The sequence below is a fragment of the Ictalurus furcatus genome, chromosome 15 (assembly GCF_023375685.1).
Source record: "Ictalurus furcatus strain D&B chromosome 15, Billie_1.0, whole genome shotgun sequence".
In the NCBI taxonomy this organism is placed as follows: Eukaryota; Metazoa; Chordata; class Actinopteri; order Siluriformes; family Ictaluridae; genus Ictalurus; species Ictalurus furcatus.
In genome coordinates this window covers 23,375,575-23,394,817 of record NC_071269.1, presented here as the reverse complement: position 1 = coordinate 23,394,817, position 19,243 = coordinate 23,375,575, and the positions used below count along the sequence as shown (strand labels likewise).

The 19,243-nt window shown below is 40.5% G+C and overlaps 1 protein-coding gene across 1 annotated transcript in view; it reads left to right on the top strand.

Annotated features, from left to right (window-relative positions):
* The window catches only part of LOC128619066 (leucine-rich repeat-containing G-protein coupled receptor 6), an 86,657-nt gene that overhangs the window by 58,136 nt on the left and 9,278 nt on the right, over nt 1-19,243 (top strand). The window contains exons 4-11 of the mRNA XM_053642930.1: nt 1,008-1,079; nt 6,264-6,479; nt 9,291-9,362; nt 15,469-15,537; nt 15,892-15,963; nt 16,100-16,171; nt 16,421-16,489; nt 18,421-18,492. Of these exons, the coding sequence (XP_053498905.1) occupies nt 1,008-1,079; nt 6,264-6,479; nt 9,291-9,362; nt 15,469-15,537; nt 15,892-15,963; nt 16,100-16,171; nt 16,421-16,489; nt 18,421-18,492 (714 nt within the window). The remainder of the gene's footprint in view (nt 1-1,007; nt 1,080-6,263; nt 6,480-9,290; nt 9,363-15,468; nt 15,538-15,891; nt 15,964-16,099; nt 16,172-16,420; nt 16,490-18,420; nt 18,493-19,243) is intronic.

Genomic DNA, 19,243 nt, shown 5'->3' with positions numbered 1-19,243 from the left:
TCTCTTCTTCATTTTTAAACAAACAACGAAGATCATAAAGAGGTGATAAAGAAAAATAGATGGATGTTGAAAGAAGAGATGAGCGGAATGGTGATAAGAAAGATGAATAAGTAAAGTGAGTTTTGGAAGAACGGGGCAGAAAGAAAGAAAGGAAAGAAAGAAAGAAATTTGTTGGAGTGCTGAAAGACAAACAATAAAAGAAGGGATGAGCGGAATGGTGATAAGAAAGATAAGTAAGTAAAGTGAGTTTGGACGAACGGGGCAGAAAGAAAGAAAGAAAGAAAGAAAGAAAGAGAAAGAAATTTGATGGAGTGTTGAAAGACAAAGAATAAAAGAAGGGATGAATGGAATGGTGATAAGAACGGTAAAGTAAAGCGAGTTTGGAAGAACGGGGCAGAAAAGAAAGACAGAAAGAAAGAAAGGGAAATGGAAAGGAAGAAAGAAAGAGAAAGAAATTTGACGGAGTGTCGAAAGACAAAGGATAAAAGATGAGTGGAATGATGTTTAGAAAGAAAATAAAAAAAAGAAAGAAAAAAGTATGATGGACAGAGTTTTGAAAGAAAGCAAAACTCAAAGGACATGACAGGTGGAATGATGATAAACAGAAAAGAAAGAAAAGAAAAAAAGAAATAATGAGTCAAATGATAAAGTTATGAAAAAGCAAGGAAGAAAGGAGCAGAAAGGAAGAAGATGGAGTGGTATATTCTTTGGAAAAAAAAATTTTTTTTGGAGCATCAGGTTAAATTAAATGAACGAGTTAAACAACAAAAAATAAATAGTAATAAAAAACAAATAATGTAAACACAAAGAGCACAGTTATAGTGCAGGTACAATACCATAATGCATCTGCAGTATTACTAATTATTTAGACCATAATAAATAAATAAAAAAAAAGCTATTTACATTTGTCATGAAACATTAAGAGGTGTCGTTTGAGCTTCTCTCGCGCAGACGATTCAAAATTCATATTTACAGCTTCACTGTTTTAAAACTTTGTCTTTTTTCAGGATGCTGCAGAACAACCAGCTGGAGAGACTGGAGAGTGAAGATCCATGGGAACTGCCCAACCTGCTTTCACTGTGAGCCTTCATCATCATCATCATCATCATTATCAGTTCATTTCATTGGTCATTTATTCAGCGTATTCAGCTGCAAAAAGCTTCATTATAAAAAAAAAAAGAGCACAAATAATTGAAAAGAAATACCATATAAGGGTGTAGCATTTGGCTTGGGGTGATGATGTCATCCTTGGCCTCGTCTCTAAGGCAGTAAAGGCAGTGAGCCTCTGTTCTTTATACGCCTATTAAGGTGGTTATGTTGTTTATTGTTTGCCCCAGTAGGGAGAATGTGTTTACACGCAGTAAAACAGGTGCTCATGCAGCCGCACTCCAGGCCAAAGCACAACAATCCACTCGCAAATCAGGAAGCAGCTCAACGTGACGTACGCCTCTGTTATGTGAAAACAGCAGAAAGGCGACGCTGTTTAATGCGTTAGCTAGCGATCAGGCCGGCTAGCTGCGACTGCGGTGTTCCTGTGTTTTTCCCTCAGCGCTGTTACATTCACTGCGTATCTGAACGCATTTTAAACCGTATTTAGAACCTGTAAAGTCTCTGAAACAGACGCCAGATCAGCTCAGTGTCAGGAGCCTGCGGGGGCGGGGTTAGGATCGTCGTGCTCAGTGCACACGATCCCATAATTACTTTCAGTGAAAGTGTGGACAAACATGACCAAAAGTGCTACTGCGCACCATGAGTCAGCGCTTCACACGCACTGTACTGTGTGCGCACGCCTCAAGCTCCGCCCCTGCAGCATGAAGCAACCTCTCCGCTTTAGCAGCTGGTTAGCGGTAGTTAGTTAGTTATGGTTATTTCCTTGTTTTGTTCTTTCTTTCTTTCTTTCTTTCCTATTTCTTTTTCATTCGTTTGTGCTTTATTTCCAAATTTCTTTCTTTCTTTTGTTCTTTCTTTTGTTTTTCTTGCATCATTTTGTTCGTTATTTCTTTCTTTACTCATTTCTTTCTTTTGTTCATTCTTTTGTTCATTCATTCATTCTTTCTTTCTTTCTTTCCACATTTCTTTTTTCTTTCCTAATTTCTTTTTCATTTCTTTCTTTCTTTCATTCATTCTTTCTTTCTTTTTTCTTTCTTCCCTTCCACATTTCTTTTTTCTTTACTCATTTCTTTCTTTCTTTCTTTCTTTGCTCATTTCATTTTCATTCATTCATGCTTCGTTTCCAGATTTCTTTCTTTATTCATTTTATTCTTTCTTTCTTTCTTTCTTTCTTTCATTTTAATTCTTTCCTTTTTATTGACCCATTTCTTTCTTGTTTCTTTCATTTTCATTCATTCTTTATTTCCACATATCTTTCTTTCTTTTTGTTCTTTCTTTACTCATTTCTTTCTTTCTTTCTTTCGTTCTTTCTTTCATTCTTTTGTTCATTCTTTTTCCTTCTTCCTTTCTTTCATTCACTCATTCGTTCATTCATTCTTTATTTCTTTTTCTTTCTTTGCTCATTTCATTTTCATTCATTCACTCTTCATTTCCAGATTTCTTCCTTTTGTCTTTCTTTCTTTCATTCATTCATTTTAATTCATTCTTTCTTATTTACACATTTCTTTCCTTCGTTCTTTTTTTCTTTCATTTTCATTCATTCTTTATTTCCACATTCATTCATTCATTCTTTCTTTCTTCTTTCTTTATATCTTTCTTTCGTTCTTTCCATTCTTCCTCACGTTCTTTCTTTCCTGCCTAGTCCGGCTTCATAAGCAGATCATTAGTAGTCACTGGTTCCAGATGCATCTTCAGCTCGGCGAATAAACTCTTGAGTTTCCTTGTGTTGCACTGTAGTTCAGCGAGGATGTGATGAGGAGAGAGTTTTCATGTTTCAGGGCTCTTTCGATGAGGCAGCTGCTGTTTCTGAGTGTCTTTGCTCCAGAGTACGATGACGAAGTGTGAATTAAAATCCACGTTCATCTGGAAGCCATGAGGAAGACGTAGAACGTGCAGCGAGATACTCTCAAAAGCGAGTGTAATTTTCCCTCTCTTCCCTCTTTCCTCCACTCCAGCAGGCCCCTTCCTAACTAGTTCCCTATGATCCGAGTGGAACTGGAACACTGCCTCGCTTGTCTGGCCTTTTGGTGTGCTCAAGTCATATCGGAAAGATCGTATTTACGAGTTGAGCGCACGTGAACGCCACCACAAAGTCGTAATTGCAAGTGGGATTATCTTTGAGCTCGGAGTCTCCGAGTCGGGGGTGTGTCAGTAACAAAACATGGCGGAATCGATGGAATGGACGCAACGTCTGTAGTTGACAGTAAATTTGTCGGAATGGAATGTTTACTCGCCTCAGAAGCTGATTTCAGTTATTATGTGTTTGGTATACGCAGCAGGTTATTGCAATACAAGCAAATTGCTTAACATGTCATTGTCATGCTTTTTTATTTACAAAAAACCACAAGCTAATTTCCTGCACAAAATAGAATAGCATTGTACAATTACGATATAATATGTAATGATAAAGTTTACAGTGGCTGACACACACCTGTGTGTAGCACTGAGGAGCGCTGAGTCTGCGAGGTGAATCCTACACAGCTGAACTTGATACTCACCCAACACGCCATTAGGTTAATGATAAGATGTGGTTGGGGTTAATTACCGGGCGAGGGCTTCAGGAGCCGACGTCCACTGGCGCCTGGAGCAGACGAGTGCTAACAGGTGGAGCCAAAAAAGCTTTACGTTATATTCCATTATAGGATTACGGCACATTCTCAGCTCTGTAAAAACACTGGATATGCAGAACCACCGAGATATTTGGTAAGAGCTCAAGCAGACTTTATCGTTGTATTTCATTTTAGTATTTATTTTAGTTTGACTTGCACAAATGTCTATATCTGGGACATTTTATGTATGATATAATGAAATACAGTATACTATATCATGACATGACACTTTATCATCTTTATTTATACACACATATTATTATTTATACACACACTTGTTCTCGGTTTGTTTTTCATCGATCGCTTAGTGAAAATCGAACGCGTCGTCTTCTTCAGCCAAGCCCTATTTTCCAAAATTTGCATTATTATTTAACACCGGTTACACCCAGTGTTGTTGAATTCTCGATTCTGATTGGTCAGAATGTGTGGGATAATTTCCTGTAACAGCAGCTCTGACAGTAGTGCAGCTGCAAATCACAGGTTTATATTAATGCGCTCGTTCGAATATTTAACAATGGAAAACAGGGGCTTGTCGGTCAACATCAAAGCCTAATATTAAGCATATTATAAAAAGTATATATTTATCACAGAAAATTGTATAATCGTTGATTTTTTAACATTTTTGTTTGAACACGTTTACTTAACTTTTATGGCAGGAGTCTCCAGTGTCAGTGCTTTGTAACAGTCAGATGTTTAGGTTGTCTCGCGGAGGTTCCACAATATTTAATGTAACTATAAATAATAATAAATATGATGTATAGTTCTTTACTAAATAAAATGTGGTATATGAGGAATAAAACTCTTCAGGGCGTGCTGTTGTAGGAAAATAATCCATTTTTGCTTGCTAAACGTAAGTCGGCTTCAACACACCAAAGCACTGTTGATTATTTTCCTATAACGGCGTTATTTTCTTTGCCTAATACACCAGTTAATAAAGTCCCCACTCCTCTCAGCCAATCAGAACTCACCAAACTGCACTGTTATTTATGAAGAATGATGAAATGATATCGTGTAGTGTTTGTCGACTGTTGAAATTAAAGCAGTTCTCGGGAGTGCCCTCAGACTTTTAGCCTTGACTGTAATGAAGCTGGAGCAGGAGCAAGGGATGGGGGGAGGAGGTGAGGAATGAACGAGTGTGAAAGGTCAGTGGAGGGGAAGAATGTGGAGGAAGTGCTCGCGGCCGACTTCGCTGTCATACATCACGACTCGCCCCCGGAATCCGGAGGGCAGAATTCATTAGATCAAAGGCTTAACGTGTCGACATGGGGAGGACATCCATCTCCACCGAGGACACGGGCAGGCCACAGTTGAGCGGCAAGGGGGAGGAGGGGGGAGAAGAGAGGGATGAGAGAGAGGAGAGGGGGAGTAAAGGAGGAGAAAAGGAGGAGGAGGTGAGAAAAGAGAGGGGGGAAAAGCGAAGAGTGGAAATACATAGGAGATTGAAGTAAGAGTTAAGTAAAAAAGAGCAAGAAAGGAAATGTATAAGAGGGGGGGGAGAGGGGGGGACAAACAAGAAGAGAAAGAATAGAAAAAGAACACACGAGAAGCAAAGAGAAAAGAAAAATATGAGAACGTAAAAGAGAAGAAGAAAGAAGAAAAGAGAAGAGGAGGGTGAAGAAAGGATGAAAAGTAAACAGTTGAAAAACAAAAAAATAGAGTGTATAGGAAAAGATTTTAAAGAAGAAGAAAAGAAAACGGTAACGAAGAGGAATTGAACTACAGTGATCAGTCTGTGCTTTACACCATGTGGTCGAACTCTTTACACCTGACCACATGCTTTTCCCAGCATCCACTGTGCGTGTCCTTTAATCATCCTTTCTCCTAAAGGATAACTTTCACAATTCCACAAAGGTGGAGAAAACCCAAGCATGTCATAACGCCTATTAAACAAGCCCAAGCTCGAGCAGCTAATCACGGCTTCAAAAACCCACACACAAATCAACTGGAGATCTGCATCAAACCAGACGCTGAGAAACCCAAGAAAAGAAAGCGGCAAAGACAAAGCAGTCAGGGTTAATTGGGTCCATTACGCGATTGACAGAAGTCAGTTAGCCGTGACGGAGTGTGTTGTAGTGTGTGTGTTTTTCCTTCGGGAGGGAGTGGCGGCTTCAAAGGAATTTTATACGTGAACAATAGTAAACTGTTCGCGTGTCCTGTGATTAGAAAACAGCCGAGTCTCGAGGCCTCGGTTCATTTCAAAGAGCTTTTATGAGGCGGAAACAACGCAAAGTGAACGTTTCCTCTGCACTAAACCCCAGAGTGATTCAACAGAAGCCTGGATCTAACAAACACCCAGCAAAGACATGCTCTTTATATCTGCAAATATTAACGACTTGCTTATTGTAAACACAAATATTTCATTGATTTACTTGTAGTTAACACAAAGTTACAGCAAAGTAACACAGACACGAGCAGCAACCGGAAAGCTTGGTGTCAGATATTATTATTATTAGTAGTAGTAGTAGTAGTAGTAGTAGTAGTATGAGCATGTGTGAATGTGTGTGTTAATCAGTCGGTTTAAAACATTGTGTCTGTCTGTGTCAGACGTCTGGACGCTAACCTCATCGCAGACGTTCCCACTCAGACGTTTTCAGGCATGCGGTCTCTACGCCACCTGTGGTTGGATGACAACGCACTAACCGACATCCCAGTGAGCGCGCTCAGTGACCTTTCAACCCTGCAGGCAATGACTCTCGCGCTCAACCGCATCACACACATCCCCGACTACGCCTTCAGGAACCTGTCCAACCTCGTTGTGCTGTACGTAAACACTTTCTTTATACTTCCTACTTGTGTGGTTTATTGAGGCGTTCATTTTATCTGTAAATGCAGAATGGAATTGGAACAACACGAGCCCGCTCCAGAAGCTTACAAAAGAACCCTTGACCTGTTGAGTAACTTTAGATCAAGAACCCAATGAAAACATTTTGAATAAGTCCAAAGGTCTGGATCGAAATCTGCAACTGTTTCTGTTCATTTTAAAATGCAAACTTGGTTAATTTTTGTCACTTTTGGATCATGTATTGTTTGGGGTAACATTTGTTACCTCGATTTTGTTTATCATTTGGCCTGGCCCGTTCTTCCTACTTCCTCCTTGTTTGTTGCTTGGCCTGGCCCATTCTTCTTACATCCTCCTTGTTTGTTGCTTGGCCTGGCTCGTTCTTCCTACTTCCTCCTTGTTTGTTGCTTGGCCTGGCCCGTTCTTCTTACATCCTCCTTGTTTGTTGCTTGGCCTGGCCCGTTCTTCTCACTTCCTCCTTGTTTGTTGCTTGGCCTGACTCGTTCTTCTCACTTTCTCCTTGTTTGTTGCTTGGCCTGGCTCGTTCTTCTCACTTCCTCCTTGTTTGTTGCTTGGCCTGGCTCGTTCTTCTCACTTTCTCCTTGATTGTTGCTTGGCCTGGCTCTTTCTTCTCACTTTCTCCTTGTTTGTTGCTTGGCCTGGCTCGTTCTTCTCACTTTCTCCTTGATTGTTGCTTGGCCTGGCTCATTCTTCTCACTTTCTCCTTGTTTGTTGCTTGGCCTGGCTCGTTCTTCTCACTTTCTCCTTGTTTGTTGCTTGGCCTGGCTCGTTCTTCTCACTTTCTCCTTGTTTGTTGCTTGGCCTGGCTCGTTCTTCTCACTTTCTCCTTGTTTGTTGCTTGGCCTGGCTCATTCTTCCTACTTCCTCCTTGTTTGTTGCTTGGCCTGGCTCGTTCTTCTCACTTTCTCCTTGTTTGTTGCTTGGCCTGGCTCATTCTTCCTACTTCCTCCTTGTTTGTTGCTTGGCCTGGCTCGTTCTTCCTACTTCCTCCTTGTTTGTTGCTTGGCCTGGCTCGTTCTTCTCACTTCCTCCTTGTTTGTTGCTTGGCCTGGTTTATTCTTCTCACTAACTCCTTGTTTGTTGCTTGGCATGGCTCATTCTTCTCACTTCCTCCTTGTTTGTTGCTTGGCCTGGCTCGTTCTTCTCACTTTCTCCTTGTTTGTTTCTTTGGCCTGGCTCGTTCTTCTCACTAACTCCTTGTTTGTTGCTTGGCCTGGCTCATTCTTCTTACTTCCTCCTTGTTTGTTGCTTGGCCTGGTTTATTCTTCTCACTAACTCCTTGTTTGTTGCTTGGCGTGGCTCGTTCTTCTCACTAACTCCTTATTTGTTGCTTGGCTTGGCTCATTCTTCCTACTTCCTCCTTGTTTGTTGCTTGGCCTGGGTCATTTTTGTTTCTTCCCCCTCATAAATTGATCATTTTTGCCAAAGGATAAAATATGCTTCACACGCAGGAACTTGAGATAGGAACTTGGGTCAAACAATGACTAAAACAGAATATAAAAATAAATCTTCAGTTATTAATGTGTTTAAGGAACAGGGCCATCATGAACAAACATGAATAGTTTATTTCTGGCCAAACAATTCCTATAAACCATTAAATCTACCCTCTATAGTTAATTACGGGTCTTAAACTGTGGGTTTAAGGTACAAACTCCTGTTCCTGAAGTGGTTCCATCACAGGAATTTCTTCTGTACCTTTATCTAGAGGATCTACGTAGCGTTGTAGTACATTTACATGGTTTATACCTTATTTATGGTGTGACTGGGTTCATTTTGGTCACTTCTACATCATGTACAGTATTTTGTTACCTTGGGAATTTTTGTCTCTTCTATCTCATTTATTATTTAGTCCAGGACATTTTGGCTACTTCTACCTTATGTATCGTTTGCATGAGTCATTGTTGTTGGTACGTCATCCTCAGTCATTGTTTGGCCTGGGGAATTTTTGTCTCTTCTGCCTCATTTATCATTTAGCCTGGGTCATTCTTATCACTTCTACCTTATGTATTGTTTGGCGTCAGTCATTTTTGTTACATCATCCTCATTTATTGTTTGACTGGGTTCATTTGTGTCACTTTTGCATCATGTGTTGTTTGGGGTAATTTTTGTTACCTTGATCTTGTTTACCATCTGATCTAGGTCATTCTTCTCACTTCCTCCTTGTTTATTGCTTGGCCTGGGTCATTTTTATCATTGCCATCTCATATATTGGTCATTTTTGCCAATCCTGAGTCTCAAGGCTAAACTATGCTTCACAAACACACAGGAACTTGAAACAGTGAGAGATTTAGGGTCAAACAATGACTAAAACAGAATATAAAAATAAATCGTCAGTGTATTTACGTCTTTAAGGAACAGGTCCGTCATGAACAAACATGAATAGTTTATTTCTGTCCAAACAATTCCTATAAACCTTTAAATCTACCCTCTACAGTTAATTACGGGAATTAAACTGGGGTTTTAAGGTACAAACTCCTGTTCCTGAAGTGGTTCTGTCACGGATATGTCTTCTGTACCTTTAGCTAGAGGAACTATGTAGTGTTGGAGTACCTTTACATGGTTTGTAGCTTAAGGAACAGAAATGTACCTGAACAGTACGACAGAATGACATCTGAAAAGTTCTTGGTTGTTGATTCAGACTTTTGAACCTGACTTTATCTCAGCCTTTGCTGCGGTCTCTGTTTATATAAGACATGATTGCGCTCTAATGATTATAATCTCTGAGGGCTTTTGATGCTTTCTTCACGTTTAATGACTGTTTTTGTATTCAGGCATCTTCATAACAACCTAATCCAGACTCTGGGAGAGAACTGCTTCGAGGGCCTGCGCAGTCTCGAGACTCTGTAAGTGCAATCGTCGCTTTTTTCCCCAATGATTAAAGGCAACATAAAAAGCCATTTCCTGTTTTTTTAAGTATCAGGCCCTGTAATTTCACTGACTGAAGGCTCAGCATGGCGCCAGGTTCAATGAGATGATGGGAAATTAATACAGAAATAACCTGACTTGATTCACTCACGGCAGTTCGGTTTCGTATTAGATGCAAACAATAGAGCTTTTATAACGCAATCCCGCAGCTCCCGAGGTGTACACAGAGCATGTTCTTCGAAAAACGCTCTTACCTATCATTAAAATTGTTAAAGGAGGTTAAGATTGAGTTGCATTCTCCTCGGTGACCCCTACACGGGAAGCTTTGATCAGTCACAGTAAGCAGATCTGGAAGGAAGGTTGCCAGGATAGTGAGTCACTCCCTGATTAGGACACGGTCCCTAAAGTAACACTACAATACAGGCAAGAACATTGTTTCATCAACCCTGTATGAATTCAGTTTTTATTTGAAAGTCTTTTTAGGCTTTGTCCTCAATGCTGCAGTTCATGTCAGGTTAGTTTTCAACTTCAGACGTGGCGATTATTTTCACTTCAGCTCACACTCAGTCCCTTTGTTCTTCCCTCTCTCCATCACTTCAATCGTGATCGGTAACAGTTTAATACGGCTTTTGAGAGCTTTTGGAAATATTTTGAAAATGTATCTTATTTCAAAGATTTAGCTCCTTGAAAGAGCAGGGTTTCCTGCAGGAAGTGCGCGTGTCGTTTCCAAATTGCACCGCCAAAAATCCACATGTTCTTCCCCTCAGTGCACTGACTTGGAGATCAGAATAAAATGATTTTTTTATTATTATTATTATTATTATTATTTAAAAAAAGGCCCCATGAGAAACACCATTAAACTTCATGAGAAATTTTGAAAGGGGCCGTGAATTCTGAGCCAACGTATAATTCTCTAATGTAACATATGACTAGGCTTTAAAGTGTTCAGCACATGTTCAAGTCATGGTGGTCTTCAGCACATGCAGGACTTTCACACCTGCTATTTTAACGGCCTGCTGAAGTGCTAAAAATGCTGTTTTATGATTTACGAGAAACAATGAGCCCTGAGAGTCACACGTACAGTACACACATCACTTCATTTGAAATCAGTCGCAGCACCACGTAGATGACTGCTGCATTTCTGCTTCTGAGCAGCACTGCCCGGTCTCTGCAGCATTTCCAGCTACATCTCAAACATGTGAAACTAGCCCAGAATGTTTCGTCATGCGGCGGTCACTGTGATGCACATGCATTTTTTTATTTGCACTATTTATCTGTAGTACAACTTTCCCCATCGCCTATTTTTGATTCCAATATTAAACAAGATCTTACTCACACCAAATAAATAAATTAATTAAAAACACATAAATAAAAGTCTTCTTTTTTTCCACCCGCAACTTTGTTCCAATTTGGCATAAAAACTGTGACTGTGAGGAGAACAGACCACATTGATACAATAATGTCCCATAAATCACAATTAATATCATTGATGGCTTTTTTTATGTATTTCTTTTATCTTTTTTTAAAATCAGCTATATGGGATAATTTTATTGCAACAGCATAGTACACAAATAATTTATCATACAACTAGTAATATCATAAATAAGCTAACACACAAACAGCATTATTGTAAACAGACTAACAAACAAACTAGCATTATAGTAAACAGGCTAACACATGAAACAGCGTTACAGTAAAAAGGGTCACAAACAAATTAGCGTTATAGTAAACAGGCTAACAAATAAACTAGCATTACAGTAAACAGGCTAACAAACAAACTAGCATTATAGTAAACAGGCTAACAAACAAACTAGCATTACAGTAAACAGGCTAGCAAACAAAGTAGCATTATAGTAAACAGGCTAACAAACAAACTAGCATTACAGTAAACAGACTAACACATGAACCAGCATTACAGTAAAATGGGTAATAAACAAATTAGCATTATAGCAAATAGACTAACAAACAAACTAGCATTACAGTAAACAGGCTAACACATGAACCAGCGTTACAGTCAAATGGGTAATAAACAAACTAGCATTACAGTAAACAGGCTGAAAACAAACTAGCATTACAGTAAACAGGCTGGAAACAAACTAGCATTACAGTAAACAGGCTAACACATGAACCAGCGTTACAGTTAAATGGGTAATAAACAAACTAGCATTACAGTAAACAGGCTGAAAACAAACTAGCATTACAGTAAACAGGCTGGAAACAAACTAGCATTACAGTAAACAGGCTGGAAACAAACTAGCATTACAGTAAACAGGCTGAAAACAAACTAGCATTACAGTAAACAGGCTAACACATGAACCAGCGTTACAGTCAAATGGGTAATAAACAAACTAGCATTACAGTAAACAGGCTGAAAACAAACTAGCATTACAGTAAACAGGCTGGAAACAAACTAGCATTACAGTAAACAGGCTGGAAACAAACTAGCATTACAGTAAACAGGCTGGAAACAAACTAGCATTACAGTAAACAGGCTAACACATGAACCAGCGTTACAGTCAAATGGGTAATAAACAAACTAGCATTACAGTAAACAGGCTGAAAACAAACTAGCATTACAGTAAACAGGCTGGAAACAAACTAGCATTACAGTAAACAGGCTGAAAACAAACTAGCATTACAGTAAACAGGCTGGAAACAAACTAGCATTACAGTAAACAGGCTGAAAACAAACTAGCATTACAGTAAACAGGCTAACACATGAACCAGCGTTACAGTCAAATGGGTAATAAACAAACTAGCATTACAGTAAACAGGCTGAAAACAAACTAGCATTACAGTAAACAGGCTGGAAACAAACTAGCATTACAGTAAACAGGCTGGAAACAAACTAGCATTACAGTAAACAGGCTGAAAACAAACTAGCATTGCAGTAAACAGGCTAACACATGAACCAGCGTTGCAGTCAAATGGGTAATAAACAAACTAGCATTACAGTAAACAGGCTGGAAACAAACTAGCATTAGTTTGGCAAATTGATATAAAACAGGCCAAACCATAAAGTTTTGCATGCTCACACAATACAATAAAAAGGGAATTTGTCAAAACTGTCATATGTCCATCATAATGGGGATATTTGTTGCACACACATGCACACACATGCATACACACACAAGCTGAACTAAAGTGAGTGTTTTAGCGTGTGTGGCCATGGGCCAAGGCCGCGCTGCCTCTGCACTGCACTTCAAACACGCTGGCAGCTTTCCAGCTTCCCCTTTTTTTATAAAAAAAAAAAAAAGAGCTAAAATACATAAACGATTATTCTGCTTTGAAAGCTTACACTTAGCACTGAGGGATGAGAGCGATAATTACGGGGATGATGACGCCTATTCAGCTCGGAGTGCTCAGGATGGAGCTTCATGAGTCAGGAGGAACGCTGCCAAACATACTCTTATTTAACTGATTATCCCTCTGCCACTCCTTTCTAAAGGCAGGCTGGGAAGAAAAGCTCCTTTTCCTCCCTTTGAGCCTCCTTTTGCCTCACAATAATAACCTAACCTATCATCAGGGTTTATCGTAAAGCAATATCATGATAACGGGATGTCTTTTTTTTTCTTTTTTTTCTTGTCTAACAGGTGCTTGTGTACACTTATATATAGCTTGTATACAGTGGAGGAAATAAGTATTGAACGCGTCAACATTTTTTTTCAGTAAATATATTTCCAGTGAGATTATATTTCACCAGACACCAGTATTGACTCAGGAAATCCGCAAAGATAAAGAATTCACAACATTAAAGTCCATAAATGAAGTTATGTGTAATGAAGAGGAATGACACGGGAAAAAAAATATTGAACACGCTAACTGAAATTTATTAAATACTTAGTGGAGAAGCCTTTGTTTGTAGCATAACAATTTCCTTTCACTTGAACTAAGAGGGGCGGTGCACGGAGGCTTAGCATGTTTGCCTCACACCTCCAGGGTTGGGGGTTCGATTCCCGCCACAGCCCTGTGTGTGCGGAGCTTGCATGTTTTCCCCGTGCTGCGGGGGCTTCGTCCAGGCACTCCGGTTTCCAAAGACATGCATGGCAGGCTGATTGGCATGTCCAAAGTGTCCATAGTGTATGAATGGGCGTGTGAATGTGAATGTGTATGTGACTGTGCCCTGCGATGGATTGGCACCCTGACCATGGTGTACCCTGCTTTGTGCCTGATGCTCTCTGGGATAAGCTCCAGGTTCCTCGTGACCCAGTATTATAAGCGGTATAGAAGATGGGTGTATGGATGGAAGGAACTAAGAGCCCCAATCCTTTTCCAGCATGGCAATGTCATTATGCACAAAGAAAGCTCCACAAAGACATGGTTTGCCAAGGTTGTTGTAGAAGAACTCGAGTGTCCTGCACATACTCCTGACCTCAACCCCATTGAATGCCTTTGGGATGATCTGGAACACCGACTGCACCCCAGACCTCCTCACCCAACATCAGTGCCTGAACTCACTAATGTTCTTGTGGCTGAAATAGTACAAATCCCCACAGCCACCTAAAGGAAAGCCTTCCCAGAAGACTGGAGATTATTATAACAAAACGGGGATACATCTGGAATGGAATGTTCAACGAGCAAACATGGGCATGATGGTCAGGTGTCCACAAACTTTTGACCATACAGTGTAGATTTGGGATTTGGAATGTTACATCATCTAAAAATGATGCCTGGGTCAACAGAACCAAACAAGTAGTGCACACTACAGGAGGGTTAATGAAAGGCATGCAGCAATTGTATAATGTATGCGAAATAAGATCATGTCATGGTGAGTTAGGATGAGCGGAACAGCTGTAACACCACATAAACCCAGAGAGGATTTCCCCTCACACCATCCGATCTCCAGCTGCTTGCTTATGTTATGGAGCAGCAGGACGCGGGATGAAGTTACAGTATCAAAACGTGACGGCACATATAGATATGGAGTTCAACACTGCCTGTTAAAAAGTAAAAGCACCATATCTAGTGTACAGATATAGCCAGGACTGCCAGGTCCTGGGAAAACCAGCCCCCAAAAAACATCGCAATAACAGAAATTTAACTCATAACCATAATTGCCAAATGTACTGTAATATTTCAAAGTAATGTCATATCATACATTCTTAAAGCAGCTTCCCTATACGTCGTAAAATGGATATCTAGGAGAATGGATAGACCAATTCCCCAACACACAAGTATAGAATAAAACACTTGGGGATGTCAAGATGTAGGAAAAGAATCAATCATAGGGTGGTGTGATGAAGTGTAGTTACTGTTAGTTACTACATTATTCTTGATTATTGTCTTATAACAGCTCATCCCAGAGTGCTTTATTATTCATACACCACAACAATTCGCCAATAATAATTGTTTTTATTTATTAAAGAGTGATAATGTCATTTTTATCCGTTTACAGTTACATTCAATGATGTGGAATGTCCATAAGTTAGCCCCCGTTATCACAGCTATAAACAGTAGTTTCCTCACCATGCCTCATCTCTTGAAGTTAACAACAAAATAAAAAATTCCACGTTACTGAGAAACCACAAAGGCGCTGTGTTGAAGATTTTCCCCATGTCGGAAAACTTACTTACAGCTTTACTTCTGACTGTTCCAAAGTGTGGACACTGGAAACTCCTTCGATAAATGCAAAATAAGTGTCTCCTCTCAGAAACCTTCACAATATCAACACTTCTATATACTTCGTTTAAGGCGTTTATATGGGGCGTCAACCCTCATACAAGTCCTTGCGAATTAGTTGTTGCTGTAGAAACAATAACGTAATAGAATGAGTTAATGAGTTGATATAAATCTTGCAATATAGGATTTGGGACTTAAAAGTAGATTTTAATATTTGAATATACATGTCATTATTCCAATGTAGACACAACCCACAGTCTTTGTAGGTGTACAGTTACTGACTGTAGCACAGATGTGACCCTGACATGGTTTAGTATTTGGTGCGAGTGTATCCACTGTGTTAAACACCCCAGTGTCACTTCTGCACTGCCAAAAAAAAAAAAAAATCTCCAGCCAGGAGCAGCTAACATCTAAACACTTGCTACTATGATGACCCTCTTTTTTCACCCCCTCATTTTTCTCCAGCGAGCTGAACTTCAACACTCTTCAGGAATTTCCCGTGGCCATCCGGACGCTGAACAAACTCCAGGAGCTGTAAGTAACCCTGACTAACCCTGAGTAACATTACCCAGCATGCATCTGTTCACAGCACCCCCTTCCATGAGGGCCATCTGGCGTGTTACCTTTCAGGAAAAGAAAATAAAAACTCACTTAACTTGATGGTAGAAATGCATGTGAGCTGGGAGCAGATGTTGCGAGGGTGTGAGACGAGTGTGTGTGGAAGTGGGTCTGCGTCGAGTGTCGCTTCGCTGTGACAGCTGCTTCCACACCACACTTTCACATTTCCTTCTTACAGTATACTGTCATGTTGTTATATCGTCACCTCACTAGTAAGCAGTGTGTGTGTGTATTACACAAGTGCATTTGTGTTTCTCTTTTCCTTTCCAGGGGTTTCCACAACAATAACATCAGGATGATTCCTGAGAGAGCTTTTGTGGGGAACCCGCTGCTGCAGACCATGTGAGTCTCATCACACCACCATGGCTGTAGAGTTAACACCCTCGTGCAATTCTAATAAATTGATCATTAAAATGACCAGATCTACAACAGAGCCGGTCAATATCACTAAATCCTCTCCCTGAAACTCTCCCCTCAGTCATTTCTACGAGAATCCCATCCAGTTTGTTGGAAGATCTGCGTTCCAATTCTTGCCACAGTTACACACTCTGTGAGTATAACTATTTTATAGAAACAGATTTATAAAATAGCAGAAGCATAATAATAATAATTTAAAAAAAAAGAATTCAAATTGGAGCTACGTCATCAGACATATACTGTAACACAATAATCATGAACACCGGCTGTGGATCCCAGAATATTGGAATGGAAATGGGAATGTCAGTAGGTCGTGTGATGCTTCTGGTGGTGCTCATTAGCATAACAAGCTTCACTGATGAGTCCTGAAATCTGATTTCAGATCTCTGAATGGCGCCACTGAGATACGGGAATTCCCTGACCTGACAGGGACCACAAGCCTGCAAGTGCTGTGAGTACCATCATCACTTCCACTCACTCACACCCAGTCAGAGCCACTCTCTCAAATCGTCTTCTTCAAATACATTTGTCTCATGTCTACGATTATACATCCACCCACTCAAATCAATTACACCAGCTCAGATCCACCCACTTATTTCTACCCACTCACTTCTGTCCAGTCAAATCTGCCTACTCAAATCTACACATTTGCTGTCACCTGCTCACTTACACCCATTCAAATTCACCCACACCATTCAATCTACCAGCTTGCTTCCACCTGCTCAATTCCACCTGTTGCTTCCACCAACTCAAATCCACCTGCTTATATATACTCACTTGCTTCTGCCCAGTCAAATCCACCTGCTCAAATCTACCCCTTGCTTCCACCTACTCAAATCTACGCCCTCCCTTTCCACCTGCTCAAATCTACCCCCTCACTTCCACCCACACAAATCCACCTGCTCAAATCCATTCACTCTCTTCCACCTGCTTAAATCCACCCACGTAAACCTACCTGCTCACTTCTGCCTGGTCAAATTCACCTACTCAAATCTACCAGCTTGCTTCCATCTGCTCAAATCGACCTGCTCGGTACAACCTAGTGAGATCTACTCACTCAAATCCACCTGCACTTTAACACCCAATCAAATCCAATTATTCAAATCCAGCCACTCAAATATACCCTCTTGCTTTCACTCAAATCCATCCACTCAAATCGATCAAATTAAATCTTAGTTCTCTACACACTGGCTTCCACCCACTCGGATACACCCTTCAGATCCACCTGCTAGCTTCCACCCGGTCAAATCCACAAACCCAAATCTACCTGCTCGGAACCACACAGTCAAATCCACCTGGTCAAAATCCACCTACTCAAATCTACCTGCTCCCTACCTCACAGTCAAACGCACCTGCTCAAATCTACCTGCTCTCTACCTCAGAGTCAAACGCACCTGCTCAATTCTACCTGCTCCCTACCTCGGAGTCAAATGCACCTGCTCAAATCCACCTGCTCAGATCTACCTGCTCCCTACCTCGGAGTCAAATGCACCTGCTCAAATCCACCTGCTCAGATCTACCTGCTCCCTACCTCAGAGTCAAATGCACCTGCTCAAATCTACCTGCTCCCTGCCTCAGAGTCAAATGCACCTGCTCAGATCTACCTGCTCAAATCTACCAGCTCCCTACCTCACAGTCAAACGCACCTGCTCAGATCTACTCACTCAAAACTACCCACTTGCTTCCACCCCTCAAAGTCATCCACACAAATCCCATCCACTCCAATTTACTTGCTCAAATTCACCCACTCAAATTCATCCATTCAAATCTACTCACTCAATTCTCCCACTTGCTTCACCCACTTCAATTTAAGGGCTCAAATCAAAGCACTCAATTCCACCCACTCAAATCCATCTACTCAAATATAAGCGCTCAGACCCACCTGCTCAGATGCACCCACTTAATTACCTATACACACTTTCATCTTCTTGCTCACTTTCACCCTTTTACCACCTGCTCACTTCCACTTACAAAGTGTGTAATGCAGGTTATCATTTATTTAGAGTGATTGGACTGAGGTCTGGTTCCTTCATTTTTACCCCATGTGTTTGTTCAAGTTCTGTAAATAAAGAATTGGGTCATCAGACTAAATTTAGACATGCCAATGTCTAATACTATAGCCCTTGTTAAAGTGTAAAAATTGCACTACATCTCACTGAATTTCCCAGAGTGAAAACACTAACGAACTCAAATTATTCAACACACACCATGTGACACGCAGCTACTAAACAGACACGAATTAGAGCAATTAGGACGGAGCCTTAACATGGCCAACATTCAAGTATGCACACAACTTCAAAAACTATGATGTCTAAAATGTATGTGCAATTAGTATTAATTAGTACTGTTCTTTATCTCTCTCACTTGCTCTCCGCGTTTCAGCACTCTGACCCGAGCAGGTCTCACCAGTCTGCCACCTGATCTCTGTCAACAGCTGCCCAATCTCAGAGTGCTGTGAGTACACACACACACACACACACACACACACACACACACATATACACCCTACACACACACAAAAACAAACAATCACCTTTGCCCCTTCTGATTAAGTTCCATCTGAAAACACACAAAGGTCTGATGGGTAATTTCTCTTTAGGCATTATATATCAAAGCTCTGTTTCTTCTGTGTTCTTCATTTAAGAGAAAACTGTTAGAACTAGGAGTGTGATGACACAGTCAGCTCCAGAAATATTATTGGCACCCTTATTAAAGATAAGTAAAAAAGATTATGGGGAAAAATGCGTTTGTAAATAATTAGCTTTGTCTCACTCTGGAGATATATATTTAAGAAACGTCCTCTCACATTCAACTGATTATATGTCCAGCAAATTTCTTAACATGATTCAACGACTGAGACATAAACTGAACAAGTTTCACAGATGTTTGAGGAACAGAAATGGAGTAATGAGTCCCTGAACAAAGGATGGGTCGATATCAGAAGGAACAGTCAGTATCTGGTGGCCTCCAGCTGCTTTAAGTCCTACAGTGCATCTCATCCTCATGGACTGCACCAGATTGGTCAGTTCTTGCTGTGAGATGTTCCCTCACTCTTCCACCAAGACATTTACAAGTTCTCGATCACGTCTGGGGGGACACACACGGTTACGTGTAATTTTCCACTGTGAGGACGATCAGCTGTCCTTCCTGTCTCCCTGTAGCACCGTCTCAGGCGTCTTACATTACAGACATTACAGTTTATTAC